Source organism: Colletotrichum godetiae (genome assembly GCF_030913485.1).
Source record: "Colletotrichum godetiae strain CBS 193.32 chromosome Unknown BDP55scaffold_2, whole genome shotgun sequence".
NCBI lineage: Eukaryota > Fungi > Ascomycota > Sordariomycetes > Glomerellales > Glomerellaceae > Colletotrichum > Colletotrichum godetiae.
Genome location: NW_026851250.1, coordinates 444404 through 469361, shown reverse-complemented (window position 1 = coordinate 469361; position 24958 = coordinate 444404). Strand labels below are relative to the sequence as shown.

The 24958-nt window shown below is 51.7% G+C and overlaps 4 protein-coding genes across 4 annotated transcripts; 1 reads left to right on the top strand and 3 right to left on the bottom strand.

The window, feature by feature from the left end:
• Window positions 1–928: 928 nt before the first annotated feature.
• On the bottom strand, window positions 929–2746 carry BDP55DRAFT_625915 (uncharacterized protein; the record flags this gene model as incomplete). The annotated part of the gene is made up of 1 exon (XM_060571553.1): window positions 929–2746. The coding sequence occupies one exon, from the start codon at window positions 2744–2746 to the stop codon at window positions 929–931; it is 1818 nt and encodes a 605-aa protein (XP_060436083.1).
• A 7809-nt stretch (window positions 2747–10555) lies between these two features.
• BDP55DRAFT_127032 (uncharacterized protein) lies at window positions 10556–13345 on the bottom strand. The gene is made up of 4 exons (XM_060565480.1): window positions 12654–13345; window positions 12319–12591; window positions 11412–12269; window positions 10556–11359 (listed from the first exon to the last, which is right to left on the bottom strand). The coding sequence occupies exons 1-4, from the start codon at window positions 13208–13210 to the stop codon at window positions 10669–10671; spliced, it is 2379 nt and encodes a 792-aa protein (XP_060436082.1). The 5' UTR covers window positions 13211–13345; the 3' UTR covers window positions 10556–10668.
• A 5212-nt stretch (window positions 13346–18557) lies between these two features.
• BDP55DRAFT_642514 (cytochrome b5-like Heme/Steroid binding domain-containing protein) lies at window positions 18558–19823 on the bottom strand. The gene is made up of 4 exons (XM_060573459.1): window positions 19543–19823; window positions 19212–19249; window positions 19098–19155; window positions 18558–19043 (listed from the first exon to the last, which is right to left on the bottom strand). The coding sequence occupies exons 1-4, from the start codon at window positions 19631–19633 to the stop codon at window positions 18862–18864; spliced, it is 369 nt and encodes a 122-aa protein (XP_060436081.1). The 5' UTR covers window positions 19634–19823; the 3' UTR covers window positions 18558–18861.
• A 273-nt stretch (window positions 19824–20096) lies between these two features.
• On the top strand, window positions 20097–21782 carry BDP55DRAFT_689435 (TPR domain-containing protein; the record flags this gene model as incomplete). Its single annotated transcript, XM_060576739.1, has 4 exons — window positions 20097–20446; window positions 20505–21187; window positions 21251–21355; window positions 21412–21782. The coding sequence occupies 4 exons, from the start codon at window positions 20097–20099 to the stop codon at window positions 21780–21782; spliced, it is 1509 nt and encodes a 502-aa protein (XP_060436080.1).
• Window positions 21783–24958: the final 3176 nt, after the last annotated feature.

Genomic DNA, 24958 nt, shown 5'->3' with positions numbered 1-24958 from the left:
GTTTTTAGGGGGGGGGGGACGTGTAAGTGCTGGTTTTTTTGTCGTGTAAGTCGATAGGGACAGAGTGTAGAAGAGAGAGAGAGAGAGAGAGAGAGAGAGAGAGAGCCTCACGGCTCCTTGCTGCCGCTGCCGCTGCCGTTCCCCGAGTAGACGCTGGTGAGGATGGGTGCTCAAACGCCCAACCGCCAGCCTGATCCATGGATGAAGCAGCCACAGGCGCGTAGACGGGGAGGTACTGGCGACTGGCGGCCCGCTGGTCTAGAAGCGCGCTTGATTCTGACTTGTTTGGTCGCGTTGTAGGAGGACCTTGAAGGGGCGACACCACGATAGGGAGTTGCAGCGCGGCAATGAGAAATCGAACTAGGATCGCATCTCGTTACATGGGGTACGGGAGAAGAAGGAGGGATTGGTCGTTCCCAATGGTCCGTAGTAGCTTCGTTCTCTATGTGGGACTTACTATGGTTTCCTCGGAGTTTGGTGGTGCTGTGAGACTGGCGTGCCGTCCTTTCGTAGATGAAGGCACATGTTACTGATCATTACACTCTCAGGTCATTAGGCACTTGAATTAGAACGGAGATGCAGTAAATTGGTATCAATGCAGAAGACTATCAAAAAAGAAAAGACCAGATCATGGCTATGGGTTATATCCTGTTCTCATTCCCGCTCCAATATGCCAACTATAAGTCCGTTGCAGAAAGGAAAATATTTTCCCCCCCAAGTCGCATTACTCCTTCGCGATCTTCCTAGTCGTAGAAGTAGAAAACTTCAGCAGGCAAAGAGAATGTAAAAGAAAAGGTATCTAATAAAATGAGACGAAAATGAAAAGGATAAGCTTTGAACTCCCGAGATGCCAGGATAAACAGCTCTGCAAAGTACATAACGTATATATGATCAACAAGAATCATGATGACTGAGTGATAAAGGTGAATTACTCTTCATCCTCGCCCTCGGCATCCTCGTCGGAGCAGACTGCAACAACAATCTCCTTGTGAACGGTCGAGTTGGTGCTGCTGCTGCCACCCTTGCCGTTGCCTGCGGAGGGACCAACCTCTCCCTTGAGGGGATTAATGAGCTCCCACTCAAGTGCAAGGTTCCGTTTCCGCCGGACAACGTAGACATCAGCGCTGGAGGCCCATTGCGTGAGTGTCGGGTCGTGTTCCCCGCCAAAGTGGACCATGGGCTCCTTTCCTTCCGCGGCGCGCTCAAGATGTCGCGCAACGTGCTCCATGCGTTCGTCCCAGGCCTGGGGTCCGTTGAAATCGTGTCCGCAGTTGACGGCGGGGCAGCGCATGTATCTTGGCAGATCGCAGCGGATCTTCTCTGCGTCCGTCTGTAGACTCTTGAGGTGCTCGTCCCAGTCGGGGGTAGGCTTCTTCTGCTTCTGAACCTTGCGCACATGTGGCGGTACGTGCATGCGGCGGACGTGTTGTGTATAGAGATCTTTACGGTTGAAGATGGCGCCGTTTGGCAGGGCGGGTGGTGTCGGTGTGACGGAAGAGGAGGAAGAGGAAGAAGAGCGTCGGTTGGTGGGAGGGTTGGTGGTTTTGGAGCAGCCGTCTTGCTCACAGAGCCAGTACTGGAGAGCCAAGTGTTGAGAACTTACGTGACGCTTCCATTCGTTCTTGCTGGCAAAGGTGGATGGGCAGCCGGCGTAGTTGAAGACGCATACAAAGGGGCGGGTATGGTGTTGCTTCATGTGCTTCTGGTGGGTGCTCTCATCGGAAAAGGGGGTGTTGCACTCTTTGCAAAGGATCTTGGGGTTTCTCATCGACGACAGCGTTGCGTTTAGTCTAGTTGAAGAAAGACTACCAATGTCGTTGTTGATTTTCGACCGCTTTCGTTCATGAGACGAACCGGAGGGGCGAGCCTGGGATCCGGCCGTGGGTTTTCGGGAGCGTTTCCTCGAATGCTTGGGTTTGTAGTCCAGGTCCTTGTCGTCGTCGGCGGCAAGAGGCTCGGCCTTGATCTCCGGTTCGAAGATGCTTGTGCTGCCCGATTCAGGGTCTGGGTAGTTTGAATGGAATGGTAGGTTGGTTATGGTTGCCTCCTGTTTGATGAGGGGCTCTGGAGTGATTTGACGTGACGAGAAAGTCGAGTGTTGGGCAACACTGGCCTCATCGGACTCTGAGCAGCAAAAGCTAAAGGTTGCAGTACTCTCAAAGGTCGTTGGGACAACCTCTTTCTCAAACATGTCGTTCACCTCGTAAGGATTGACACAGGTATTCCCTTGCACGTCCATGCCAAACAGCGCGTGGGACTGAAGTTGGGTTCCCCAGCTTCCAACGAACTGCTTGTGCTGCAAGAGAGGAGAAGTGGCCGAATAGTCCGGGGGAGTTGCGGGTAGGACATCACTCTCCGTGGGTGGGCTATGGGAATCACTGCTCGACAGCGTCTGCTGAGAACATGGGGAACCGTGTCTCCTCTGTGAAGCTGGAGGTAGAGGGTTTGACTCCTTGGCAGGTTGGCTTACTCCAAGAAAAACTTGGGTATGGTCATGAACGAAGAAGGCTGTTCGTGGCCCATCCATGTATTGCTGAATCTGGTGGGTTTGGTGTGTCGGCCACGGAGTTTGGCATTGCGGATGGGAAAAGGATCCAAGACTAGGGTCAACCGGTGCCGGGGAGCTCGATGTTGTTGAACTTCCAAGGTAAGCCATGGACAACTGGCTGTAACTCTGTTCTTCGTAGTAAGGTACCTGATCCTGAGAGAAATGCCCTCCTTGGACATTCTCGTAGTAGTAGGCCATGTTGTATGTCTGGTCAAGATGGAAGTTTCGAGGCTACAATGGTAGTATACTCCAGTGGATCAGGACAGCACACTGGATGTAAACCTTCTCAAGGGGGTAAATGGTAGCGGATATCCAGGTGGGAAAAGGCGTCGTAGTATTGGTCCGATCGTGATAGGGGATTTCTCGAGGACCAGACCAAAGGGCTATGGATGTTGGAATGTTGAAGGATATGCTGCAGACTTAAACGAAAGGAAGAGGCAAGTTATAAGTGAGTGAACAATGCAACAAGTGTAGGGATACAGAAATTTGCTGCTTTCGTGCTTGGTCTGAACAGCAAGAGACACGATAATGTCATCGGAGACCTACAAGCGTGGCGGAGCCTGATGTATATAAGCCATAACGTGGATAGGCATATCGGTAGGACATTGAGATTGCGCCAGGGCAGTCACCCAGGCATACCAACAGCAAAAGCCCTGAGGGACAGAAGGGAACCCCCGAACCGCACGGAGTACGTACTTGCAGAGCCTCATGTGGGTTTTGAGAGCCAGCGAGAGGTGAGAAGGAAGAGGCAAGGATTTGCGGTGGATGGCCATCATCATCAGGCGCTGCAGAGCGCATATGCACACCCCTGGAGCCAGGACTGTGGCAGGGAATATGTGTGGTGCGGGCTGGCACACCATCAGAGACTAGTCTTTAGTGGCTGCAGCAGATGTATGTATCTTGCTTTACAAAATTATACAGTTCTTTCTGTTCTGGCTGGTCAAGCTCCTCTTTGGGGGCCGCTGGTTCGCGGACCACGGTTCGGTCAAGGGGGCAGCAGGAGGGTGGTGTTGAAAAAGGGTGGACAAGATGAGCGAAGGGCTGCGGCTGCGCCTGGTTCGTCTTCCGACCTCACGGCCGATGGGACGAATATGTTGGTTTAGCCATGGCATCCGTTACCTCTAGGCAGATACCGCTGGGTCACCTTACTCGATTTGCCTTGTTTCCAACAAATGGGCGATGACCTCAAAGAGCCTTCTCTAAGGCTCGTCAGCGGATTGCAGCGTCAGTGCATGCGAGTCGGCTGAACTCGCCAACGCAATCCTCGACAGATGCGTCAACAGTTGCGAAACATGCTGTCTATCCCAACCCTTCTTTTGACTGCTTCAGCCGCCGCCACAGAGAGGTTGTGTCTGTCAAGAGCGCACTGCGGACGTCACTGATGATCCTTGTTGGGGATGACCGGTCAGCCGTAGTTTTGTGATATAGGCACTTGGACCGTGATAAGTCAGTCAGTCCTCCACAGTCCAGGTAGTTGATCCATTTCAGCAAAACTGAGCCAGGGTTCTGGACAATGTCGAGTGAGATATCCATCTGTACGACGTAGTGTCGGACCCTCTCATTTCCATGGATGATGGCCCAGGTCGAGAAGCTGCTTGGCTTGCTTGGATGGCGCCAAAGGGGTCGAGAAGGAAGATGTGTAAAGGAGGTGTGTGCCGGGCGTTCCGTTGAGGAATGCGGAATGAGGAGTCGGTCGAGATACTTGTCTTCTCCGCAATATCTTTACCAGGTAATGGTAGGCATCCCTGACTGACTAAACGTCAAGATGTATACCGAGGAGAAAAGCAACAGGGGAGTGATGTTGGGATGGGAGATTCTGAATAGCGCTTGGCTAGACTGTGTCTCGGATCGGAGGATGTCAGGATGTCAGAATGTAAAGCTGCGGTGACACAGTAGACTGTCTGTCTACCTTGAGGTGGTTCATGGTTGAAGATGACGGATGCTAGGTTGGTATCTAGGGGCCCTTCGCGGTGGAGAGGGGCGGACAAGACTCAACCTCGTAGGTAGTAGCACTGAGAAGTTGACGGATGGAGGAGGTATGGGGCAAGACGGAGACGGAGAGTGGAACGGACGGAGCTGGTTGCGAGTAAGGTGATGAAGAGAGAGAGACATAGGAGAGACAGACAGAAGGAAAGACACCAGCTTAGGGTCAGGTTGTATCCGTAAATTGTGAGCCAAACCTTGTGTAGGTACGTATCAATACCCAGGTAGGCCTAGTTGACAGTAGGCATCGGAAGGTACACACGTAAGGGCCGGAGTAGAGGCGTGAGGGTGAACACTGAACACTGAATGCTGGACACCTCAATTAACAACGAGCAACGTATCGCATCGCGCAGCTGCGCGAGAGTGTCGCTCGCACGACAAGTCCAGGTCATTGGTCTCATGGGCCCATGAGGCGTGCTCCCAAATAAGGCAGCCGCAGGCTGACTAGCGCAAGTTGCAAAAGGACTGGGCATATTACTGGTGAAGGTGGGGGGGAGCCATCGAGCCAGACGGGAAGAGATTTGACAGAGGAGAGTCGAGCAGAATTCTAGATACGGACCCCACCAGACCTTGAGAGTCGGTCGATGGCTCCATGGAGCATCAAGCGTCGAGTTACAAGCATCGAGTGTGCAGGGGGGTCAGCGTCGCTCTTTAGGTGGAAGGAGCAGACTCGCAGGGACACCGACAATCTGAGGTATCCATACCTTGAGTATTTGAGATGAATGGACCAGTGGACAGGTATGAGGTGGTGACGATGTATCCGTACCAGTCTCTAGGTAGGTATTCCTTCCTCTCTCAAGGCCTGTGAAAGATGGTGCCTTCTTTATGCCACTTGGACCACAAGTTCGTTCATTGCCTGGAGTATTGGGTACTATTTACTCCGGAAGGTACCAAGGTATTTGCGAACTGATGGGATGGGCAGGCTTTACGTAAGGCAAGGAAGGTGAGCTAAGCAAATGCTACACAGCGTGACAGCTTCAATGTCCGTACGTACCTCAGTGCTTGCTCTCAGCCACTGGGCAGAAAATAACGAAATCCCGACATTCCATCCCCTCACTTCTTCCCGCCCTCGCAACCCGCCAAGGGTATGTGTTTCTTGTGTAACCTCCAAGCCTCCTGTCATTAGGTACCACGCCTCTCATCCACTCAACCTTTGACTTCGCTATCAAAGGACGGGACCGTCCCGCAGCAAGCTCCATCTACCTTACCATGTAACATATCCACAACTTACAACGCCCAGCGCCTTTTAAGGCAAGCCATTCGGCCAACGAGCTTACACTGGCACGACTGGGGGAGTCTGGGTCTGCTTCCATCCCACGGTACCACGGGCACCCCTGTGCCCTTGTCTTGAAGCCGTCTCCACGTCCCACGAGGTCCAAGTAGGTATCTGCCCGGATATAGCAAACCGGACGAACAGACGGATTGACGGCGCCACGCTAAAACGGAGACTACTACGGAGTACGTAGACGCAGATATTCGGACTGTCATTCTGTGCCCCACAAACACCGACGACCCCCGAATATTATTGATATTGCCAACAACCCTGCCCGCTGGCTAATGGTCCATCACCATCACCCATGAAGTATGGATTCCCTCATCGCTACATCTCAAAACACGCTTCCCTATCTGCGGGTTTTTTTCATGTCACACAAGAAATGGAACCCCAACTACGGATGCCACCCCCGGTCTCTGGCTCCCACTCCTCATCGCCAACACGCCGCTGCGACTCAGTGAGAGAATGTGGTTGGCCATGTCTACCTCCCGGCTTCAGTGTCCCAACGCGTCACATCCACTACGGATTCCACCCATTTTGGGGCAATTTTCACACACCATTTCACTGCAAAGATGGCGTGGATCCACTAACACATCAGCAAGCCACCAAGCCTCTGCTTCTTTCAGAAAGAGCGAATCTTGGCATCTCACGAGGCCCAGGGGCCCGCCTAACGATCGTTCCTTCGCTCCTGTCCCCGCTCTTGTCCCGTCCTCTCTTCCCAGTCAACTGGTATGCTACCAATACGATTGACGTTTATGGGTACGGTACACGCGCAACCGCGCACTCTACGCTCTACAACGGACGTTGGATATCTGAAGAAGATCCCTCTACACGTGTACGGGTACAGACGGTGTTACGCTAAGTATTCAGTAACACTGGACATGAGAAGCACACACCAGCACCCGACTGGGCAATGTGCGAAGCGTTGGGGGATCGAGAACCCGGTCTCCTTCGGGCTTGCCTGTCGATCTTTGGTGGGAACTCGACCGACATCACCGAAAACAAGATCAGTATCCGTAGTAGTACGCTGCACTGGAGAGAGTTGAGACCTGCTAAAATCAGAGCGCTTGTTCGCGGAACTGCCCGCAGAATAGCGCGCCGTTGCTCGCTTCGTCCCTGCCCCGGACGTGCTGTCTCATCAACATCAGGCAGCCGATCAAGGTAACTTTCGCCATGAATGGTAACTGGCCGGTATCCAGCTTCCTCGCACGCTTCGATTCCAGGCTTCCAAGGCAACTACTTGCTCGAAAACTCCTCATAGGTGTGGCCCAGAGCACCGTCGAAGATACTTGCCTGCCGGGGCGGCAAAAAAATACCTACAAGGTTAGGGGTCTCTGTTGTCAGTGGCTTCATCTCTCATCTCAGGACTCATAGGCTCCTCACTAGACCCCAACGTCTAGAACAAGGATGACACGGCGCAGACTTCATTGGCTAGCCAAGCCAAAGCTGAACACGAAATCACTAACCTGCTGGAATCCATTTTCCTCCCCAGACACGAACCATGTCAAGCCGCAACAGGAACCAGCCCCGCTGAATCCTTGTGTTCGCATCGTTACACAGGTATCCGCAGACAAATCTCAAAGATGAGCTCGCACATTGCTCAACCTCGACGATCACAAGATGAACCGGTAATGAGCCATGTCTTTCGGATTTGCGGCTGGGAAAGACTCTCAGTCTGAGCAAATTGTGCTTCAGCAGATCTATCCTGAACTGATGTCTTGAGTCCCGGATTCACGCGGGTCTTGCAGCATTGCGCGCTTGAGTTGCACGCGTGAGTTTGGAGGACTTGCGCAACTTGCGCGGAGACAACTGCTGAAATTGGCGCGGAGTGCGCGGCAGTTCTATTCCTGTACGCAAGACTGCGTGCTTGACACCAATCCACGCCAATGACGCCAAAGCCCTTTTCTGGGGCCTTGTTCACTAATTAGGCATCGGAATTCTGAGACCTGCTTGAGCTTCTTCGATTCACACCAACCCCTTGCCTCTCGAATCGGCAGATCAGAAACGAGATAGATCTTGGGCAGCTCTAATCACTTCCGCTCGGTAAGGCGCAGTCATGTTGGTGGTCAAATGTTCTATTATGAAACGATCTGCAAGCATCTACGGAGAAGGATTCTCCCAAAGGAGACAACACGCCCGTGGTGGTTCCAGCTTGTTGGTCCAAGACAACTTCGACAGATGATCCAGATCGAGGCCGTCGTGTTCACTTTGCGTTGACGCTCTCAAGGATATTTCATAATCTCACGGTTCTCTTCCTAGTGGCCCCCTGCAGATGGCCTGACCGAAGTTGACGCTGTAGGGTTTCTATCAAGGCCCATCAAAAGTAGGACCCCCGTGTCGTTCAGACTTCGGATTCCTTCTGGGGTTGAGACAGACCTGGTTCTTCTTGTGGCCGACGACGAATGACCAGCAGATAACGGCATGCGAAGCTGGCCTTGCTCATTCACCTAGCGATGGAACATCAATGTGAGGATACCCATATTCATTGCGTGAGTTTGACGGGTGCGGATCGGCGGGATCCATGACAAGAGCTGACATATCTAGGCTTGCTATTGATGGTTTGAAAATTGGTCTTCCTTGAGACCGGCTTTAGACCAGCTTTGAGCCTTTGAGGCAACAAGTTAGTACCAACCCTCGCATAACTCCCAGCAAGGCGATCACCCATTCTCCCAGGACTGCATATTTACTATTGGTCCAGGCACAGGCCGACCAACGTATGTATGCATAATTGTACTGGTTGAATATTAATATCGTCTCCCACCGGCGGCTACTGCAAAAATTATATGCTCACTTATCCTCAGCTGTTGTCTGGTTGTTGGAAACAACGCTGCAGCCATATTTGATTGATAGCGGAACTTACGGCCGTTTCCCAAACCTAGGTTCCCAGCAGCTCTACGGCTCGGTTGAGAGTGTGAACCGTCGAATCTAGGTAGCTGCGATGACACAGAAGGCGAACCCTGACAACACGTTTTCCCACAAGTAACATTCTCCGACTACTCAACTTCCTCAGCTTCCCTTCCCCAAACGACCAGCAAGCCACCTCGAAACATGAGGCATTGGGAATGCACGCCCATAGGGAGAGACACACACATATACACCCCCTCTAGATCTAAGCTTAGGGCTGAGAAGATTTCGAGGGGGGGGGGATGGGAGAAAGCAAGTACCTATACAGCACAGCCACGTCTTCTATAGACTATCTTCCACGAGGCGTGTTGCATGTACATCATGGCCGTCCCCATGTCTTGAGCTGTTCGCTTGCTGCTTCGGACTTGTCTGCGCCTTTCCCGACCTTCAACCTTGCCCTGCCCTTACCCTGCTTTGCCCTGCCTTCGCCGTGCCTTTGGCGGCTGCCCCCCCGCCCCCCCCTTTCCCTTCTCTCCCCCTCGGCTTCAGCAGGTTACACAGCGTGGGTCACAACCCCTCCATACAGGGCAATGGTTTGATTTTGGGATTCCGGGCCAATACCAGGCTGTTTGCTTCCGCTGAGGCTGGGCCAGCCTGTCTTGCGGACCCCAAATGTCCGCACATGGAGGCCCGGGGGGTAGCAGCCTAGCACGGATGACGGGTAGGTTATCTTTGACAAGGTATGCCTGGGTGATGGAGGGGAGGGAAGGCGCAAACAGAGACGGTGCCGAAGAAGTCGTATCGTAGGTGTCAGAGGTGAAGAAGCGTAAGATCTACAGAGATGGAGGGGGGTGTCTGATAAACTTTGCTCCAGCCGTAACAAGTGATGGTGGTGATTAAACAGTCCTACGGAATCGGAGCAACGTGTGAGTGAGCAAGGGTCCTTGAGGGACCTGGACGGGAATCAGTTGGAACGAAAACGCCGCATGTTCATTGGCGCGCAGCCTCTTCTTTGACACGGAATTTGTCAGGAAGGGGAGAAGCAAACATCAATTTACTCCGTGTACCCAGAGCCCAGCTCCTGGGACCGTTGCCGTCGAAGAAAAGGCCCGGCATCACTTCTACGCGGCTACGGGAGCTCTCCTTCTACTGGTTCTTGAGCTCTTACCCCCTGGGATCTCTTCTACCCCCCCTAGAACGGCGGCATTGGCCGCTGCAGGACGAAGGGTGACCTTTGAGTTGTTTGTGCCTCTCCTTCTATTGCGATCCAGGTTCTGGACGAGGTCCATGGAGGAGGACATGTTGAAAAAACGAGCTGATGTCTAGTTCCAGGGGTTCTGCTTACTTACATGGTAGTTAGTTTTTGCCAGGTATACTCCATACACACAGACCGACACGCAAATGCAGTTGTTATAGACATGGATGTCGTATGGCCATGTGGTAGGCACCCTCCAAAAAACTAACTAAGGGCTGAGGATGAACGGAACACTCGGCAAGGGAAGAGAGTGCAACGTTTGATGAAATGCTGACGCCGAATGTACGGATCTTAGGTGTGAAGGTGAAGGTAGGAAATCATTATTGATAGGCGCTGCCTGAGACGCCGTTTTCTGTCATCTCCTCTCTACTATAATGCGAAAAGTCGGAAATCCAATACAGCCAAGCATCGATACAAAGATCTGTGGCCTTGCCAAATCCAAGCAAACAAGGGGGGAATCATTGTCCTTCGTGGAGCACTTCCATCGCATGTCATCTTTCGCCCGTCCATCATAACTCCATATCGTTCATTACAAAACATTGGATCAGCGAATACCTCTCAGGAGTCATCTTCGGCTGATGTGTTCCTGGCGGATCAACGTCTCTATACCTAATTCGATTTGTCGCCGGTACTGTTGGCGTCCCTGTCTTCCTGAGCCTGAACCCACTTCCCACTGCATTGTTTGCAACGGTGGTGGTCGCAGTTCACGCAGGCCGAATGCAATTTATAGTCTGCATCCCAGCTACACGAGCACTACATGCCATGTTAGCATCCCTTTACAGGCCGAAGAGAAGGAATCTCAGGGTAACTTACGCATTCCCACATATATGTTCTCATCCGCTTGTGGCCGGGCTGTTCGGCGCCTTCGTCCAGTCCTCTCTTTCTTGATTGACCGTTGACACCCCTGCCATTGTTCGTCGACTTTCGCGAGTCGGAAACGACTACGTTCTCATCAGCTGAGTCTACGTCGCTCAAGTCATCCGAAGACCCAGTGAGATCGACATCTGGTAAGTCGGTATCGACAGCCACCCATTGGGAGTGGTCCTTCTTGGTATAGCCGCCACGCCCAGCGTAGTGGTCGTCGATATGATCGAATCTCTCGGCCCAGGCGTTGGCGCCCTTCTTTGAGATTTCGCGGATCGCGACACAAAAGCCGCACCAGAACTTTGGTTCTCCATTTCGCCCAACGCGACACTTTTCGAGAACCTTATCAATATTGGATGAGTCATCCATCTTGTGTTCCTTCTGAAGATGACTTCGGAAAGTTTCTCGGCGATGACAAACCTTGCCGCAACTCTCATTGTTATCTTCGGGCCGTTTTTCGTAACATTTCCAAACCTCAAGCTGGAAATGCTGGCTGTTCTCGTGACGTTTCCAGTCATTCTTGCTGCCAAACTTCTTCTTACAGCCGGCGAATGTGCATCCATATGGCTTTTCGTGACGCTTCATGTGCTTCCTATCCCTTTGTTAACGACCTAGTCAAATTGGATAAGAGAGATGACCCATACTTAAGTTCACACTTGCGATTGAACACTTTGTCACAGCCGGGTTCCGAACACCGATGCTGGCCATCAGCACTGCCATTTGTCGTCGGTGTAGATCTTTGGAGAGGCGATTCCATCTGAGACTTCATGAATGTCTCAATGATATTCTTAGGCATCTTTGAGAGAAAGTCAAGCATGGCCTGCTCACTCAGACTCTTGCTCGGAGACATGGGAAGAGGTTGATTGAAGATTTGCTCCTCCTGAGCTGAGTCCTTGTTGGCAGGTTGACTTCCAACAGTTGTCTCGGCCGACGTACAAAGGATCGGGCGAGTGCCAGTGACCTCACAATCCAAAACGTCTGTTGGCGAGCTGTCAAACATTTCGTTGCGGGTTCTGCTCGATCCACTGGCATTGCTAGCGATGTTCAAGCTCATGGCGGCAGTAGCACTCGCGGAATGGTCTTCACGATTAGGGTTGGATTTCGGACTCCTCCGTGCTCTCATGATTTCTCTTGGAGATGGCGCTTTCGAGACTTCTCCGGGCTGTACGTATTGCTGGCGGGATTGAGAGCTGTCGCAAACCGCGTGGCAATCATTGTCGTGCAATTGAGGGTTGGAAATGACCTTATCCGCAATGGACGGTTCAAGACAGGCATCGGAAGCTGGGCCGCCAATCTGCGTCAAGGACGGGTCGATGAGGTTGATCTCCATGCCGCCCACTGAATCCTGCGGGGACAGTTGAACATCGTCATACATGGGCGATGGGCCATCCCCCCAGGATATCGGAGTAGTATGGTAGAACACCTCTGAGCCCACGCCCACGCCTTCGAGGACGTCTTGCGTGCTTTGATGATAGGTTTCTCCCAACGACTTCTGCGTAGTTCTGTAATCTGTTAGGTGCCTTGAACAGCTACATGTGTCTCTAAACTCACTGAAAAACATATTCGCTGAGGTCATCCTCGGGATTGTGGGCTATAGAATGCACCCGCTTCAAGTGTTGCCTGAAATTATCGGCTCTAGGCCATATCTTGGTCTTCATTGCACATGTTCCCCTCTGGCAGCGGTATCGCGGACCGGAGCCGAAAAACTCGGGATGCACGCTCCCCTTATGTCGTTCAAGGTCATTCTGGGTGCCGAAACCCTCGATACGGGTACATCCTTGAACATCACACTTGAAAGCTTTCTGATGACGTTGGTGATGTTTTCTATGTACGTAGTGTGAGCGGCGTGCTTCTAGAGTGGAGCAGCATATGATTCCAATACTCACTTCAACTCAGACTTGGTCTTACAGGGAGCATGGCAGTGGTCACAAACCAGCTTGTTATCGGCCGCACCACGATGTGCCACTGACATGTGAGCAGTCGCCAAGTTCCATTGAGGCTCAGTAGGCGTTGCGCTTAATTGAAAGTCCATCAATTGGCCCGAGATACTGTGAGTGTCTTGGCTCCGGTCCACATCGTTGAAGACGGATGCGTTCTCAACGCTGTGCTTGGTCCGACTCTCATAACCAGAGTCAGAAGGCAGGTAGCCTTGTGGCATGGTACCGCAATCTGAAGGAAGAGGACTTCTCCATGCGCCGTTAAAGACAGCGTGATTACGGCGCCGCGGGTCGCCTGAGACGTTCAACTGTTGGCCTTGATGTGACTCGGGGATGATTCCCGGAGGAACCCATGGTTGTGAAGCGTCATTCCCATAGAATTCCATCAATGCCCATGGCATTGGTGTCTTTTGGGGAAGGAAGCCATGGCTTGCCGACTTTTCCATACCGGCTCGTGTCTCTAAGCTATGCATCGAAGCCATCTGATTATGTTTCGTAGGATCCATGACTGTAGTCTGAGGCAGGCCTTCGCCGACCAGAAGTTGGGAGAGATTAGGCAGAAACCGACCCGACCTAGTGACTACAGCTGGAAACTGCTCGCATACGTTAGACACATGGTGTATTGACTAGGGGAGCATATGTGTATTGTATCAAGTTCAAGGGCACTGGCCCGAATTCAGATTATAACCTCGGAAGAATGAGGAAGTTGTTGATTAAAGAGAAGAGGGTAACCAACTCAAGTCAGATGATACTTAGCCACCTTTGTGATGTTCAATGCGTGGCGAATAGGCACTTGACTCGACCCGAGTCCAGATCCTCCAAGAATGAGCCGTTACTCGACCGGAGCAGCTCGACGTCGGCGCGGGATAGAGGCGTTGGCCTCTGGGATGATGTTTTCGGACGAAGGTGAATCCGGACGACTGAACGAAGGGGGCAAGGTTGATGCAGTTCAATTACCGGTCCGTAGTGGGTCGGTCGGAGCCGGGAGAGGACAGCAGACTGCCGGACTAGGTAGACATGGGTAGCTGGGCGACCAAATGGGCGAAGTATCGCGGGCGCAAATCGTTGGGTGAAGGACGATAAAATGGAAGAAAATCAAAGGTTTATTCAGGCGATATGGGCACGGGGACGACTTGTAGTCATTCAAGCGAGAGGAAAGGCAGCGGGTGGGCAGGAATGAGGAGGAGGATGAAGGGCGTGACTGATGTGAGGGCAGTGAGGATGGAGGGTGCGGCTCCGGGGATCAGTTTAGGGGACCGGGCCAATGAGGCAACCGTGAGGGCGTAGTCATTCGCTTGTTCGCCCTGCTTTTTGGGGAATTCTCGGTGAGGAAAGTACGCCGTCGCCTCATTTCATCCAATCAACGGCCAGAGAAAGTAGGCAGCCACGAGGCAGCCGAACAAGGCAGCCACGGGGCAGGCGTCCTAAGCAGATGGTTCGCCATTTTTCCACTTCTACCCCCGCCAAAACCTGAGCCGACCAAACATGAGAGGAAAAAGCAAGCCGAAGCTCAACCGCCCAGAAAAAACAAGAATGGAAGACGGAAAACAGTTTCGATAAAGATCCTGTTCATGACCACCTCATTGCTCGAATCCCAGAACGTTTGCTCCCTTCAAATCGTTTTATATCTGGAGGGAAAACGGGATTCCTGAACAGACGCGGTTGCAAGCGAACCTGAGATAACATGTTCGCTGTCCAAATGTGTAATAATACCTTACCTTGGCCAACCACGGAAAGTTTACCCTGGATCTGCTGGTCTGGGTACATATCTACACGAGAGTTCATCTCTTGTCTCACGGCTGACATAACCATTTTGGCTAGGGCGCTCGAGACCACTGAATTCATCAACAACCCCTAAGGTACTGTAATGTGTAGTACAGAGGCTTAGACGTTCTCGCTAGACCATGACCTACGGTATCTTCGTACCTCCATGGCCTCTATAGTGTCAGTCCTTATCATTTGTCCCGGCCGCCACCGACTGTATAGCTATGTCATTAGGTAGGCGACGTCCTCGAGCCCGAGCAGCCATCTTTGGGCATCATCGCATCTCACTTTCGGCCAACTATCACCAGCTTGAGACTGTCCGCCCATCGGAGCTCGCCGCTATATCCAGCGCAGAAGCTGACCAAGCTGGTCGAGAAGCTTTCCGCATGACGCAAGTGCGCACTCTCTCATCTCTGACGCCGCCGCAATGTCTCCAATGCAACCATATCGACAGCCATGGGCACCATAATGCCTGTATTCACGGGCTCGCCAAAATTCTTCTCTCGCAGCAGATTTCCAGATTCTCTTCTGTCTGTTCCCTCATTTTCGTTGAGCAAGCTGCACATTATCGGGGCGCGACCGCTCATGTGGGGGAGCAAGACTCAGACTGGATGAGCATCACAGGAAACGAGAGTACGCTCCGGAATAGATATGATATGTCATTATTGATGTCGTTCTCCGATGGTACAAACCTTCACCGCGTACAGAGTCTTTCGGAGCTTGCATACTTATTTCCGACGACCTACTATTCACTCCAAGATCGGTAGTCATGGAAGACTACATATGTATGCAACAACTAACTACACACTCTGATGAGCGGGGCCTTGTCCCTTGTTGCACAGTATCACGAGTGCAACATGTTGGCCACGACATTTACTCCCAACCACATAGCTTTCATTTTTTGCACCGCGCAGCTTCGTTCTATTCTTGCGTCTCCAGTATGATCTCATTCTTGGACTCTGTCTAAGCCTTGAAGGGGATCATTCGGCCGTATCTTCGGATTCGCCTGGTGTCCGCCGGTCTGCGAGACGGATATCCGATGTTTGCTCTATGCCAAGGAGCGAGCGTCCCTCTCAGCTTACTTAAACCCGCCTATCGGGCCGCTCCGCAACATGCAAGCGACTTGGACACCAGAATGTCGGCCTAGACTAATTGGGTGGCACAGGTACCACCCTCTCGGCCGTCAAAGTCTTGACGTTGATCATGTCACACTACTTCCAAATGAGAGACGAACCTATTACGAACATAGAGGAAACAACGAGATTGTTGACCACTGATGTATCAAGGTAGTGGCAACGGTAGCCGCTGTCCGGTCTGAGAATAGCAAACATTTGATGTTAGAGCCAACAATACTGGGTCTTCACGGAATGGCTCGGCATGATTCCGGAGGACCGTTCAACATCGTGAGATCGAGTCTATCGAAAACGTGTTAATAGGCGTCAACCGTTAAGTCATCATAGACTAAACATGGTGTCAACTTTAATCTATTTTGCAACGTGTACCAGAGGAGGCATCCAGTCGTTTCATCAGTACAGCTGGCTCACTGGTGACTTCATACCATCGCCTCAAGGCCCGAGGCAGGCTTCGAGGCGCCTCGTGCCGAGAATGAAGTAGTTCCTGCGTTCTCGTCATCTACCCGGTCAGCGGATGTAGTCTTCTCTTCCGGCCTGCATGATCCATCGTCTCTGGTCCCAGACTAGTCTCCGTAGGGTAGCTATTGGAGCTCGCGAGGAGTAAATAATGAGTGGTCTTCGCCCCCACCACCACCACCACTCTACGTTGAACCTAGTTCATCCTCGCGAACACGCATCTCGATACTTGCATGCCACCAATATGGCAGCAACACACGCACAGTGTGGCATGTACCCAGGCTTCTCAACGTCCTTCAGCAAGGCCCTTTGCGTCCATATGCAGATCGGTTTTCGAATAGACATGATAGAACGTGTTGCAGCCGATACCTTGAGACTCTTAGATTAAATGTATATAAGATCGAGCGAAGTCACCGGAGGATGACCAACGAGTTCCTCATCCTATTCACCTTTACCTACATCGTATGCTTCGCTCGGATCACGACTCTTTAGATCGCACTCCTCAAGCTTTCACGGGTCTCGCAAGATTACGCTTTGTTCGAATACTCTCCGCCGAAGGGCAGTCCTTGAAACGGATCTAGACGGCCAAACTGTACGTATCTGAACGTTCGCTTGTAACTATAACGTTTTCAAGGAGCTGATCTAAGGTCCCAGCTACTACTGTAAGCCATTTATCTTCAAACGAGCGCAGCGTAATATCCCACCAACACCCCCATTCCAAGATGTGCGATTGGGAGGAGTTCCTTTTCACCTGCAACCACTCCGTTCTACGGCTCAAGTCGTATTGCCACTTTGCCCGCAACGACCCCGGCCACCAATGCTTCGGCGTCAAAGTTCTTCGCAACTCGTGGCAGCAGAGCGTCCCGTGCGATAATTGCATCTTGGCCTGGCAGGATCAGGGGCACCCGCATTTCGCCGCCGGGCAACACCGTCAGGAAGAGTTCATTGGTTGCCAGCAACAACGTCGTCGTTGAATCGGGTCTGGTCACGTCCAATCTTTTGAAAGTATTCTTGCAAACCAGGGGGGATACTCTCAAGTTCTGTCGTATTGGAGAGTGGCATGGGATTTGTTCATTGGGTTCAGTGCGAATACCATGGAGACGGAGCCTTCCTTCATATGCAGGCCAGATTATTTACATAGCACCTGTGATTTTTGGGAACGATTCACCAATTACAGATCGCAAGGGTTTCTGCCTGGAACAGAATGTCAGTCAAACTTGGTTTGCGGTGGAAATGGTAGAACAAAATTGCTGGTGGCCATGCTCTGTATAGTTGTCCTCTTTTCTCATTTTCCTACTGGTAGAATGGTTGGATGGCAGCGGTTACCTGTTTTAGCAGGATGATGAGCAGCCCAAGAAGCTGTGGCACATGAAACTCGATTTTCCGTAGGAACAAAATCAATCCCACACGGGCTTATGCATGTTAAGACGTTGGCACGAAGTGACGTTGGGAATGGCATCGGTCCGATGTTTCCGGGCTGTGTTTACTCCGGCATCCCTAGAATTAGACACCAAGCCTCACTCAGGCGCGATTCTGCAAGCATATCTTACACATGGTTCAGGAGGAGATAAATTACTTGTTGACGTTTCTGACCATAAAGTGAAGTATGAAACGAAGAGAAGATGCTATACCTCATAGTGAGGCTGTCACTTTACGCATTTTGTTGAAGCCTCACCTCCCGTCAAGATTTGTAGCCCATGACGATTAACCTCCTAATTACGCTACAGAGTTTGCTTTCTAGCTAGGAATGACTAAATCAATTTCCAAAGATCCAGTGCTATAGTTTAAAGCCCCTTAATTCAAGAGCTACATGAGGTAACTCACCGAGCTTCCGGACTTACGTCGCTCGTTCAAGGTCTCTTATGGAGAGGAGAAAGATACATGCTCCATGTCGTGAAGAATTATACCACCCATTTATACTCGCCTTGGGACAATGAGTTTTCAGGTCCCGAGCCATACGGTGTCGGGCTCAGATAGAGGGGGTAAGCATGGCAGACAAGTACTTCTGCACGGTGTGTCGTACAACGGGTCAACAGAGATTAAGCTGCCCCTATGAAACGGAAATCGGGACGCCGTTAACACGATCACTTTTCTGCAGGACGAGTCACAGGAAAGGGGACCATGAGCTGAAATGCAGGATAATGTTAATGGCTGGGAGCCTGCAGTAACTCCAGGACACGTCATTTGTCACTTTGCTCAATGACTACTTTACTGGATCATCTTTGCTCACCCACGTGTTCTCGTAGGCAATATAAACTGGTGCCCGAAACATAGCTGTTTCTTGAGTCGAAGAAAGTATTTCTCGTGAGCGATAGGGCGTTGACGCCGATCGTCGATGGAGGGGATCCACGCCCAGGACCGCGCCGCGAAGTCGTGCAAGAACGGTGGCAACGCATGTGAACGACGTACGCAGTACACAGCTCTACACAAGTGGATGGATGGATTGGAAGTTTTCATCGCACACTTCCTTGAGGATCATGCAGCTTTACATCGGAGCCTTGTGGAGTGCGATGAAAGCTCAGAGCGAGGTGACATTGACACACATTTTCTGCTGTAGATGAGTTGGAGATCGATGAGTGCTGAGAGATACTGAACACGAAGGTGCCCGGAGTCGCCGAAGACGTCCTCTCACATTTCGGTGTGGGGGACCATTGGCGCAAGATGCTCTCAGTTTTTATTTTACGTTTACACTCGCTCATGGCAACGTCTCACGCCCAAATGACGGATATCTTTGGCCTCCCTCGTCTCTCCAACATCTTGTTTCACCCTACGCTCCGACTTCACAGCCGAGCTTTTGGTAACCTTCATTCAAAGTTGGTAGCGCCGTCGACGCGACCAACAACATTGTAGCGCTTGGAAAAGAAGGTGATCCAGTCGTTGAGGACACCCTTCTCTTTGTCAGGAAGATCCTGCCAGTCGGCACTGACATCCTCGGCCTTTGTTGAGGTCTTTCCGAGAGCACGGGAGGCGTCCTTTCCAGCGAAAACTATGTAGTTATCAGTCATGATAGCGTTGGGACCAAGATGAATATTTTCCTTACCATTGTAGGATCCTCCTGCTTGGTATGCCTTGTTACCCGTTACATCGTACACGATACCCTGTATCATTAAATATTAGATGAGTTCAAAAGTGCGTACCGGGAATGCTTTATTACCTTGATTGCAACATATGTTTTCCCATTGGGGTCGGAGCCTATGATATTGTTAGGATTGTCAAAGTGGTTTCTGAATGACGGCAAGACAATTGCGTGTGAGGCTGAGAACATCCGGGCACCTTTGCAACCACTTGATGAAAGGAAGGCAGGAGCCGCAGTCATTTTCATGTGCAAAACTTGTGTTTATGAACCTCGGATAAGGGAAGGTATCTCAAGAACCTTGGTCTCGCTCTCTTCAATATATAACACGACTCCTCGTGACTCTTGCGCTAGGAGATGCTACCAGAGAGCCTCGAAACGGGTCAGTGAAGGCAAGTACATATCGACTTACCATCGGCCTTGGCCAACTCCTCGAGGGTGATGGGGTCATCCTTGGGAGGGGCCAGGGTGACGGGGTTCTTGGGCTCAAACTTTCCAGACATTTTGCTGGTCTTTGCTTGAATGTGAGTTGCTGTGGAGCTTCGATTATATTGCGTTGGCGTTTTGATATTAAAGATGAAATGTGAGGGTCAGGAAGACGTCGAGTTCTTACACAAAATAGTTGATGGCGGGAGAAAGAAGTTCGGTATTTGCCCCTCTGAGGCCGGAGCTCTTCCCCACGATCAAGGTGGGGGGTGCACTTGCGACATTGCTGGCTGAGCCTCGGAGTAACTGCGTTCGTTTGATTGGTCGCGCATTGATGAGCGTTGACCCACTAGAGCAAGAGCTCCAGACCTGCCGGATAATGCAGGCGAAACTTCCCATTGATTTTTGATCGATACGTCACTTGACAACCATCCGAATACAGTCAACCACCACGCTCCGACCCACGAAATTAGCCTATTCGCACAACTTGACCGAGCTTCGGAATCTGTTCTCGCATCCTCTTCTCCATTGATGACAACGATGGCTGTGTCGCGCATTGCGGCATGTCGGGGAATCAACGGCCTGGGGCTTCGCCAGGTCGCCAGGTCGCCCGCAACGTCCACAGCAGCGTTACGGGCAAGCACATCTCACAGTGCCTCAAATCTGTGCCTATATACCCAATTGAGAAACCAGAGCACTTCGAACACTTCGTATAACGGGACCAAGAAGAGAAACTCCTCCACTCCGCCGCCGCCGCCACCACCGCCGCCTTCCGCAAGTCAGCTCTGGAGGGCAATATCCTTTCGCTCAGTTTTGACTTCCATGACACCGAGGGGTATTAAGAGGATGTTCAGAGAAAGTCCAGAAGAGCTTGTTCTGGCACTAGCAATGTGAGATATCTGAAGCTGTCGCCGTCTGTGAGTTACGTAGCTGATCCGAAGTTTTTAGTCTTGCTGGCTTGGCGGGCGTTTCCATCTACATCGTGAAGTTGTACTTCGACTACTTCATGGCCCGTCAGTTCACGAAGTATCCCAAGCCCATCGCCAAGTCTCTTCGCCGAGCGCTTTACTACACAAACATTAGCCCCGACCCCAACCTTGCGAGAAAATATTACAAGCAAGCACTAGAGCAGTGCAATGAGCTTCAGCTAGACCCGTTCTCGGATGATGTCTTGGGCATCAGGATTCAGACCGCGGCCTGGCTCGAAAAGATTGAAAATTACCAGGGAGCCATAACTGTTTTGGATTCCGTTCTCAAAGACTGCCTCAAGTGGGTAGAGTGGATGGAAAACTCCCTTGCAGATGGAACAGTGGACAAGTCTGGCAAGCCGCCTGCCGTGAAGTCTCTGCCGGATAATCAACGACTAGCAGTGGCGGAGAATGGTGAAGAGAAGGTTGTCGAAAACTTGTGGCGCAAGCGCACTCGTCTGTTGGCTAAAGCCGTCGGGACCAGCACTAAGCTTGGTGCCCTCTATTCGGACGAACATGTTCTGGAGCCAGAAAATGCTCTGGCTCGTCTGACGTGGGCTGTCGAGACAGCACTGACAGAGTCAAGACGACGCCACAAGGAAGGTATCAAGAAAGATGAAGGTCCCTGGATGAGCCCAGAGGAAATTGGCGGTGCCATGGAGTGTAAGTTCCCCCTTACACGCTCTATATTGTGCCTGCTTCCAAGTCACTGACAGAGTCCAATAGCCCTCGCCCAACACTACGAGACCAAATCTCAATTTCACCTGGCAGTGCCTCTCTTGTTCCAGGCATTGCGACTTTGTGCTAGCCCGTGTCACCGAGTAACTATTAGTATGTTCCTAGACTCCTAGAAGTGTACTTTAAACCCATACTAACGCATTCTCCAGTGAATAATCTGGCTGCGGCATTTGCCCAGCATCCTCTCCAAACCCCACTGGACGCCATTCCTAACGCGCCTGCAACTTCCGACGTAATAGTCAGTCCCGACATGCCGACAGACCGAGCCGGACTCTTGGAGGCTGCGAAGAACTGGGCTAGCATTGCTTACTCACACTCGAAGGAAGTCAAAGGAGAGGGTCGAACCGAAGAGTGTGACGAAGCTTGCGCTGTAGCATTGACGAACATGGGTGACATCGCTGCCCTACTGGGGAAGAAGAAGGACGCAAGGAAGCGTTTTGAGCAGGCAATCGACATGAGCAGGAAGATTGGCTTCGGTCCCGGCATCTCTCAAGCCGAGGCGGGACTCCAAAGACTCTAGGACGATGGAGATGCGGCCATTCGAACTGCTGGACTGCCGTAGGGATGTCATCCTCGTCTCGCTTGTGGTATTACTGGGGTATGCCGGGGCATCAGGATCCCATTTCTGACGGCATATTAGCATATCGAAAAGTCATGAGAGAGAACGATGGTCTCCTCCTCTTGCGCCCGCAAAGACCCTGCATAGGGCTAGGACTTGGCCAACAGAGACTTGAAGTCGCTTCTGCTGCATCCTTCCATCGACATGGACCTTTTTCAAATCGTTCAGCATGGGTCCGCAGAGATGGACCGAAAATAGGTAGACGATGGGTTCTTGCTGCCTGCCCACGCCGTATCAAAGGATTCGTGACTGGGGCGCGTATGCAGACGAAGAAATACCACGACGGTAGCCGTGTGCCACGAGACCACGACTAGGTCGGATTCAGTAGCATCGTTGCATCCGGCGCAGAAAGTCTCGACTGTATTAATTGTTAGAGCCACCGCCAATTTGGAAAGATGGCAGACGAAGCGAGTTGCTTGGAAGCCAGCAACGGACCCAATAAAGCTCGATCCAGTACTAGGAACCCCATTTATACCAATAGTATCATAAGTGCAGACGACAAAAACTGACCCAACCCGTTAAACGAGTACTCATTCTGTATCAGGGAGCCGCGCGAGGCCCAAGAAACGGAAGCCATCACATTCCCACACGGTCTCCCAGTCGGCCTCTTCTATTCTGTTAGATGACATTTTGATCGAACACCGGAATGCTGTGAACGACTAAGCACTTCTTAGGCCATGATCCTGCTGGTCCGAGAGAACTCAGCGTCGAACCTTTGCCCAGAAAGCCATATGGGGCCAAAAGATGCTGTCACCAATCACATGGACGAATGACAACGGCTTGGCGTACCGGCGGACGCAGCTGCATGGGTCCAGTGCCCCCTGCATGTTCATCCCAGCAACTCCAGTGCTGGGGCATACAAAAATTACCCTTTTCGGAAAATAGTTGGGCTTAGGTGGAAAGAGACGGTCTTCATGGACGAAGAAAACGCTGCCAGCGGCCAGCCACATACAACCAGTTCAACAGCCTGGACACCGCTTGGGGGAATCTGAGACTAACCGGCAAAGATTCCTTCTGCCTAATCTATAGAAGGAAACTGTTATGCGGCCTGCCCCCACAGACCTCGAGACAAATCGGCGCCAAATTAAAAGTCTCGACGCAAAACGGTGCTCGTTACGCCACCGTCCACGCTGCCATGCAGTAGAGCAAAGATGCGGTAATACCACATCATGCCAACTCTTTGATGTCACATCCTAAAAACTTGGGCATGGACAGAGTACAACGTATGCAAAATTGTGAGCGTTGGTTAAAGAGGACGGTGTTGGCACAAATCGCATTATTTATCGACTTTTGGAACACTAACACTTTGTGCTGCCCATACGACAGTAAATACAGACGCCCAAGGTCTCAAAGTCATCTAAAGGAAGCAGATATCAGTTCTCCTTCAAGAAAAGAAGCCAGTGCCACGTATAACTTTACTGGTGTGGTCGCAACTGCTAGTGTTGTCCTTCAGATTCAATAAGATAGGACCTGGTCGCCAACAACGAGCAATGAGATTTAGGACAGAACCTTGTTCAGCGTCGCGGGCTTCTCTGTCATCTCATGGTCCTCGCTTCTTAGGCCAGGCACGTCACAATGGCCAAATGCCCGCCGGCACAAAGTGGGCAGCTCTCTCCAGCTTGCGGCATTTCGGGATTTCATGCCGGCATCCGTCAACCTGCGATCTTTGAGACGCAGCCCTTATCTTTGAGGTGGAATCCATCCCGCGGTATTCGAGTCGCACTTTTTTCTTACCCTCCTTGCCAGGCACTCTCGTGGCACGTGGCTTGTGCACGCCATGAAGAGCGAGGGCTTCGATCATGTACCTGGATTTGAAGGTGATTGTGGTCTTCGCCCTACGTGTGGTCCAAGGACGGAACATATTCCATCAAGTCAATCGAGTCCCTTGCTTTGTGAATATGATGCGTTAGAGCTAGCCAAATATTAGTCAGCTCTTGACGTGGCAGGCGATTACAATTGATGAGCAGAAGTGTACCTAAGGGAACTGGCCTTTGATATCGCCTGAGAGCCCACTTCTGCTACAGCCGGTACACATATCACAGAATTGACGGAATTTAGGCCCGTTGTTTCATACGGAATTCCGCTCAGCTAGTGTTTACCTCATCGTGTTGGAGACTAACTCATAAGTTGCGGGCGAACACCGAGTCGCGAGACCACGAAACCTCTTTCGAAAGCTTCGTTCTGCTTCTCGCCCTGGGTCAGTAGCAGATTGCTGCGGGAATTGTATACCAAGGCCCATGTTCAACTTCGTGGTCTTTTGCTCAGGTATCCGTAAGCTACTTAGCTTTGTCACATAGGTGGGCCGGCAGCTTTTAAAATAGACTTGACTCGGCCGAGCTCTAGCCTCATCCGTCCGTCATCAATCCAGCTCTACGGATTGAGTCTCAGTATCTCAAGCAAGGATTAGTCTATCCTGAGTCGAGACCGAACAAACCAATCTACGGGTATCGTCAGTCACCAATACACACGATCCATAACCCACCATGGAGACAACAGAAACCTGGAGTTTTCGAGTCAGCCTTCTTCGCACTATGGGGGCTACAATCTGTTCGAACGCCCTGACAACGCCTGAATCCCCTGTAAGTATGGTTCCACGGGATATGGGGACGCGGGTAACGCTAACGGCTGCAGCATGACAAAACACAGCTGGGCATGTGATTGGCATGTTCGTACAGGCGTGGAGGACTAGGGTTCAAAAATACACCAAGAATAATACAGCCATGCATCAGAACCCCGCCATTTCCGCTGAACTCGGGAGCGGAGAATGGGGTCGAGGAGACTTCAACAGGGACAACATATGGCTGCCTGATCTCGAGAATAGCGACCAGCCCATGGCGAAACCTATCCCTCAAATCTCGCAGAAATCATGCCACGAACGGCAAACTATTGGCATCCTCCCGTTGCCGTAATTGTCACAATGGCCTGCTATTCCCGGCTGTGATGCGGACTTCAAGCAAAGGTGTGGAGTTCCACCCGGGGGCACGGGCTGCGAGCGGCAGGATTCGGATCCGGGGAGGACAGGAACGCTGATCTTCGGCCGCCTCACCTTAAGGTTATTTGGAGGTGGCGGCGATGAG